General features: G+C 34.8%; 1 protein-coding gene across 2 annotated transcripts in view; it reads left to right on the forward strand.

The window, feature by feature from the left end:
* Positions 1-7599, forward strand: part of VPS13D (vacuolar protein sorting 13 homolog D) — an 80163-nt gene that overhangs the window by 2123 nt on the left and 70441 nt on the right. For both annotated transcript variants that reach the window (XM_026053679.1, XM_026053680.1), the window contains exons 5-15: positions 963-1079; positions 1345-1449; positions 1695-1865; positions 2544-2644; positions 3273-3441; positions 4483-4575; positions 5251-5461; positions 5778-5957; positions 6364-6494; positions 6881-6953; positions 7393-7563. In XM_026053679.1, coding sequence (XP_025909464.1) covers positions 963-1079; positions 1345-1449; positions 1695-1865; positions 2544-2644; positions 3273-3441; positions 4483-4575; positions 5251-5461; positions 5778-5957; positions 6364-6494; positions 6881-6953; positions 7393-7563 — 1522 coding nt within the window. The remainder of the gene's footprint in view (positions 1-962; positions 1080-1344; positions 1450-1694; positions 1866-2543; positions 2645-3272; positions 3442-4482; positions 4576-5250; positions 5462-5777; positions 5958-6363; positions 6495-6880; positions 6954-7392; positions 7564-7599) is intronic.

A 7599-nucleotide genomic window follows, 5' to 3' on the forward strand; every position in this document is an offset into this window, starting at 1 on the left:
TTTTTCTTTTTCTTCTGGTTACTCTGCTCTCTCTCAAGTTCTTTAATTATATTTTTTCTAATAATAAAAATCTAGTGAACATCTCCTTAGCTTCAAAATGGCTCAGAAGTCTGGCTGTTATGTTCTGTTGTTTTTTTCTTTTTTTTAAGTCCTGATGCAACTGATRACAATTTAGCATTTAGGGTATAGTTTGTTTTTTACCCTATAATGTTTTCAAATAAGAATTCTTAGCAACTGTGTTATTAATTGCTTCTACTTATAAATAAATAAATAAATAGAGCTGCTTTCTACATAGTAGTTTTTACAGTGTTTTTTGCTAGCTTCTGTGGATTTATCAGTTTCCTCTTTGTGTAGAGAAAATAGCCCTAGTCTGTATTGTTTGATTGCTCTGTTACTTGCTAGAAGGAATTCAGGAGTGAGATAGGGTCAGTTTGTCCTACCTGATATGTTAGGAAGGGTGTATTTGGTGCAAGAGCTCAAGGCCAATGAGCCTGTGCTTGCCACAGTCCTGGACCTTGTATCTGCTGAGCAACCAAGGTAACTCGGAGCTCCCAGAGCACTTAGCACTTAAAATTAGTTTGAGTAATCTTGTATATTCTTGGTTCCTGCTGATGATTCTAGTACATTAAACATAGAGCTTTGGCAGTTGTATGTTTTTGTTGAAAATGAGGATGATAGTAAGAGCAAATAAAGCACACTCTTTTGTGAAAGTGGCTGATTAACTAGGATGAAAGGGATGACAGTGGTATCTGAAGAGGCGAGAGAAATAGAAAATAGTGAGGAATGCAACTTTCATGGCAGCTAGATAATTACCAGAATTTGTTGGAGAAATGCACAAATTAAACATTTAATGTTTGGAGTATTAACRTGTACTGTGTACTGTAATGATGTAAATAGTTGTCTTTAGTAATATGTCTTTTTTATTATTTATTTTTATTTTTTCTCCCCCCTCTGCCTGTTAGTTAAAAATTCAAGATGTTCATTTGAGGTTTGAAGATGGTGTCACAAATCCTTTACAGCCATTTGCCTTTGGCATGTGCATCAAAAATGTATCAATGCAAAATGCAGTATTTGAGCCAGTAAGTATAACTTTGTACAAGAACTCATGGCAGCTGAAATATGATGCTGTATTTTCTTTGTAGATTTTAGTGTACACTACATTAGTCGCTCATAAACATTTAGTACAAATGTGGCTTTTTAGTAAGCTTCACATCAGACGGGTGTTGCTAGGGGTATTGATATAAATTGATAATGGATATTTCATAGTGTCTATTAAAATGTAGAACTAAAAATGAGTGCCATGTGCTATATGAGCTTGACTTTATTCCAATTTTTCTGCTTCAGGTGGAGAAGCTGATGAGGAAAAAACAGTTAGATATTGCTGACTTCAGTGTTTATTGGGATACTGATTGCACTTTATTGGGTGATCTTCCTCCTGGTCAACTACAGGTACAAGAGAGAGTTTTCACACGTGAAGTAGCAACAGAAGTTCATGGTTTTATGCTATAGTGTGGGAACTGTAAGGATTATGATATAAAATCACTTTATTTTGGCCTTTGGGGAGAGAATGTATTTCATTTTTTTTCAAACTGACTTTTATGTTATTAAAGTGTATTCTAATGTATTAAAATAATATGTCCTAAGAAATAGTTTAAACTCATTTCTTATGGAATGAATTTATTTGTAACCCAAAGGAAGCAATGGACAAAAGTATGGAAAGCCGTGATCATAATTATATAATGGAACCCGTATGTACTTCTGCTCTTCTGAAGAGAAATTGTTCAAAGGAGCCTCTGAGATCACGCCACACTCCACGACTTGAGTGTGACATTCAGCTTGAGACTATACCCTTGAAGCTTTCACAGGTAAATGCTGAAATTACGTATATACTGAATAGTATATTTTCTGTGCAAAGAGTTATTGATTCAGATTGCAAAATACTTGTAGGACAGTTAAAATTTGTTCAGCCTACCGGCCACAAACTGTGATAGTGTTTGTATGAGCCTAAGTGCCAGTTATTGTATCATAAAATCAATTGTTTCTTAAAGACTTAGTATTAGAGGCAAGTGAAAGGGGGGCATACTGAAGAAACTTTTTTTTTTGCGTTCTGCTTTGTTTGAAATTAGTCATTCCAAACTAATTATTCCAGTGTACTTCATTCCTCTGACCAAGTTTTTTTTCTTTTTTTTTTTCTTTTTTTTTTTTTTCTGCTTACTGAAGTACCAGGAGGGATATGTATGGTTTTTCTTTGTAGAATGTACAATAGCAGCTGATGTTAGGGGGTTTTTATTTGACCTGAAAAGAGATTTCATTTTGTGTTTGTAAATAGGGAAACCTATAAATTGAATGTCACACACAAGCTACTAGGTGTTAGAAATGCAGTGTTAGAAAATCAAGTTATGGTTAACATAAGCCTTGAGCTGTGAAGAAATATTCAGCTCATTAATGCAAATAAAGTAAGGCCATAGTGGGTTTCTACCCCTGTTTGATTTGGAAGGCACACCAGCATTGTCTAACTGATCTCTGTACTCCTTTACTTAAAGATGCAGTATCAACAGATCATGGGATTTTTAAAGGAACTGGATAGAAAGGAACGACAGCTTAAATTCAGGAAATGGAGACCGAAGGTTACAGTAACAGAGAAGTAAGTATATCCATAGATGTAGTGTTCAGTTAATWTGATATTAAAATCTAGGTGACTAGATGATCTCTAGAAGTGCCTTCCAACCTCAACTATTCTGTGTGACTAGAATTAAGACAAAGAGGGGAGAAAATGTACGCCGTAAATGTTTTTGAATATTTAGGCATAATTAATACTTAAAGTAAAAATCTTCTTTTATATAAGGCTTGAAACCCTCCTATCATAACTTCCAGCAAACAAAAATAAATTGCAGGTTCTTCCCACATGCAGACACTGGGATTTTCTGAAATTTTTGTTTTGAAACTGTCTAAAACTTTTTTTTTTTTTTTGCTAGTATGTTTACATGATAGTATCGTATCAGACTGAACATCTGTCTAACTCAATATTTTGCCTTTGCTGACCATGTCCTATATGTAGCAGCAATACTAAATTCCACTGACGTAATGGAGACTTCAAAGAATAATATTTAATGCTACACAACTTACAGAACTAGGCCAAGAATGTTACAATTAGTACTGATACCTTATCTGACTAGTTGCCCATAGTTTTCTCACTGAACCTTTCCTGGACCTCTATCCAATTTGCTTATATGCATTTTTTGGAAATACACCATAACTCTTGAATATTTCAGCTGCCGGGAGTGGTGGATCTTTGCTTTGAATGCTAATATTTCGGAGATCAGGGAGCAGAGACAACGTTCCACCTGGGAGTTTGCCTTACATCGAGCCCAAGATGCAGTTGCTTACACCAACATGTATTATAGCAAATTGAAGGGGGAACCGCTTTCTGCTACAGAGCAGGTATTTAGGTTTGAGAGAGGTTTTTGTCTGCTGTGCTTTGTTTGTTTTGTTTTGTTTTTACAGTGTCAGTCAATCATCTTGTATTTGATTTATCTGATTTTTCTCAAATTTACAGTCTCTTCAGTAGTTGCTTAAGCGTACCTTCAATCTAGCTTAAACACATTTTCAATATAACTGCAGGTTATTTTCCCTGAAGAAACAGTCTTTCTACCAAAACTGATTTTTTTCAGTTCTATATAATTGTGGGATATTTGTGAGTGTCAGGGTTTTTAACTTTTTCCATAGCAAAACAAAAATGTGTGTGTCTGACGGAAAGAGTTACAGCTCAAAATACAGCATTAGCGCTTATAGAATGTTTATGTCAGTCTGCCAGATTCTTTCCTAACTCTTGTTCTCTATAGACTCAAAAAGCATTTTTAAATCAGAAGTGTTCCAGAAGTGGGTGGCTAGGTGCCTCRTTGACTGTGTTTGAGGGTGCTTCATTACAGAGGAAATGTGCCCCAGTTAATAAATCTGTGTTCCACAGAAGGAAATAAAGTCTTGCAATTGGGTGGGGTTTTTTATTATTATTWTTTTTWATTTATTTTTTATTTCTAGGATACTGGGACTTTTCTCAAAACAGTTGAGGGCAGCATCTACCTCAGCAGTCTCAATTACAAGGGCTGATTCCACAGATACTTTAAGTTACGTAATGCAAATAAGGATTATATATAAATGTGAACTGTAGAAATAGGCCAGTGTATGTGAGACGTTTATTCTCATGTACTGTGTGAAACCTCAGTTAGCTTCTTAATCAGTACAGACTATGAAAAATATTTTGCAATCCAAATAACATTTGAAATAAAGGAAAATATCAATTTTAAGAGGCCCAAGTGATGGCTCTTTATTTTCTTCTGAATAGAAAATTGGATATAGTCATTAGTGCAATATTTGAAATTCTCGGGAGAATTTTCTCATCCACTGCACAGATGTTTGGCACATTCATGAATGTCAGCATTACATTATTTTAATGTAATTACTTTATTTTTTTTGTCTTTTCAGGCAGAAATGTTTCGTATTGAGGATGAGCAAACTTATGAGGAGTTGAAGATACTGTATGAGATAGTTCATGATAAATTTCATGAACTAGCTGAGGTGAGAAACATTCTGTGAATATTCTTTGGCTGATATTTAGAAGCTTCAAGTGAATTATTCTGCAGTATAGTTCTGTTCTGCTAATGAGTGTTAGTTTGTGTTTTGAATGTCAGAGTGTGATATCAGCGTTAAAATTGCAAACAGTGCTCAGTTCCTCCAGTTTTACTGTCATCACATGCGCAGTGAGCTCTTGTTTAGTCATGTGAAGACCTACCTCGATAGTATCCTTGCCAGAATTTTTACACCAACTTTTCTTCATCTTCAAAATAGGGAATGAAGATAAAATGCAGAATAACAGAGCTGGGCCTTGTGTAAAGGGATTTCCGAGCAAAACTTCATAAAATACTTACTGATGTCTTTTACAATGTGTTTTCATCTTTTTCTTTTTATTCTGAGTACAATTACTTGAAACAGATGTGTTTTATAGCATGTATCAAATGACTTCTTATTGGGCTTAGTGTTTCTAAAGTAAGATTCAGATAATTCCATATGACTTCATTTATGAACAGGTAATTGATGATATGTTTGCTCTTAGCCTGTTAGGAAAGTAGCTGCACATTAACTGAACTGCTAAGTAGTAGATGAAATCATAATGTTCTGGTGACATTTCTGTACACTTGATATATTTGTTTGTTTATTAGCACTAATGTGTGTATCTTTGTTGCTCAAACCCAGAGTGTTAAAGCGCCTTTGCCTGATTCCCCTGGAGTTTGTCCTACAGCTGAATCTGTCCCTGGCAGCAGCACCGGGATGCTGCAGTACCTTCAGTCCTGGTTTCCTGGTTGGGGAGGTTGGTATGGATATGCTCAGCAAACATGCGAAGGCGAACCWTTTGAAGGACTGCTGCCTGACCCACAGGAACAGTGGAATCCAGAAGACATCCTGAGTATGGAAATGCACATTTTTCTGTTTATATGTTTGTAATGCTCCTCTTGGTAAGAGGAATCAGAACACCTCCTTGTTTCTGTATTGTTAAGAAGATATACTGGGTTGGTGGGATCTTTTGAAATTTATACTACCTTACCTACTGAATGTTCTGTTTTATTAAGGAAGAAGGTTTGTCTGCTTTGTTTTTTCTTTTTTCCAATCCATAGAGCTGAGAAAATCTGTGCTCTTGAATTTCTGAGAAACCTTTTTATTCTTCAGTAGCCTTTCTGAAACGTCAGTTATTTAACATTGCTTGCTTTTTCATTTTTAATTAGGTGCAGATGARTTTTTTGATCCTGCTGCAGATGCTTCTAGCATGAATACATTTACAAAGAGAGATCATGTTTTTGCTAAATTAAATCTTCAGTTGCAAGGTGGCTCTGTCACTCTGTTGCATAAGGAGAAGAAGGAAATGCATGCKGGAGAGAGTGCTTTCATGCAGCTGGAGTTTTCAGGTATTGGGTCAATTTCTAATTATCCATCCTCAAAAAGGACAAAATCTTTGTCCACCTTGAGACCTTAGTGGCTTCCCCCTGCCTTTGAACTACCATGCTGAAATGAAATTCAGGGTGAGAGCATGGAACAAGTCTGCTGAAATTGATGTATCAAGTGAAAAGATCTGTTTTCATATGTTTAAATGACTTTTACATAGAAATCTAACTCCAAATGTGTGAAGGAAGACAATAATAGAAATAATTTGCATCACAATTGTTGTATCCCAAGCTTCAGTGTATAAGCTGTTTTTATTCTAGGAACAGATATACATAAAAACTTGTAATGGACTTGTTTCTTAATTTTTATTTCAATTTTGCAGATGATAARTATTATGTTGTGTACAAAAAAAATGGCTTTATCTTTTAGGTGTGAAGATTTTAGCAGAATCCCTTCCTCGCAGAAATTCTTCCCTTCTCAGAGTTCAGCTTGGTGGTCTTTTTCTGCGGGATTTGGCAACAGAAGGGACTATATTTCCTGTTCTTGTTTTCCCTAATCCCGTATGTGAAAAAATTCTTCTATTTTGATATGTTACTGCATAGGATGCCTGCATCATCACCCTGTTTGCTATGCATGCTCATAACTTTAACATTAGTGGTATATGTTGGGAAGAATAACTTGTTGAACAATGGAACAATTTTACATTTCAAACTTCAGTCTGTTTACTAARCATATAAATGACAATTGCTTCTTAAATAGTTATATTTCTTTCTCTTGTTAGACTACATACAGAAAATGAACATATCATAAATTATGCATATCATTCACTTGAGAAGTGACCAGAAGATTAATACTGAAAAAACTTTAATGTTGTTGATATCAATTAGTTTGTTTCATTTGTGTAATTATGTTTGTTTTTCTTTCCCCCCCCCTAAATTCTCCTCAGCAAAAAGAGGTCGGCTGTGTGTCTTCCTTTGGTCTCCAGAATTTGTCCTCAGACGTGACTAATCAAAACTCTGGTAAAGATTTCATTTTATGTTAGACCAGAACATGCATGTGAGAATTCCTGCAAACAAGAAATTTCAATTAAATCATTGACTTCAATTTAAATTGCCTTTTGCAAATACCTGAAAAAGTCTTTGAAGCTTTATTGAGACAGGGGTGCATGCAAGTTATTCTTAAAAAAAAAAAATTACTTTTTTTGGTAAAACAAAATTACTTTTGATTTCATTGTAGGACCTCAATTCTGAAAGTTTTTTGTATATACAAGCATGTTAATTTATGTTGATAGTAGAAGCAGATTTTCTTTTTTGTCCATGATATTTGTTACTGTTTCAGATATTTCTGTTACTTTTCAGACAAGAAAATTCTTCCTATTGCCCTGATTAAAAAATAGATTTAAAATACATTGGGATTTCTCTCTGATACATTCTTTTTTGTAACTCGATTTTTATTTAGTTCCAGATCCTGATGCTCCCGTATTTGAGATGCTTTATGAAAGAAATCCAGTCCACAGCAATTTTGAGAGGCGCCTGGAAGTCAGTACCAGACCTCTAAATATTATTTACAATCCACAAGCTATTAAGAAAGTAGCCGACTTCTTCTACCAGGGAAGGGTTCATACCTCAGGTTAACCTTTAAAGTTGTTTTTTTTTTTTTTTTTTT

This window comes from Nothoprocta perdicaria, unplaced genomic scaffold (genome assembly GCF_003342845.1).
Source record: "Nothoprocta perdicaria isolate Ctin4 unplaced genomic scaffold, notPer1 scaffold_117, whole genome shotgun sequence".
Lineage (NCBI taxonomy): Eukaryota > Metazoa > Chordata > Aves > Tinamiformes > Tinamidae > Nothoprocta > Nothoprocta perdicaria.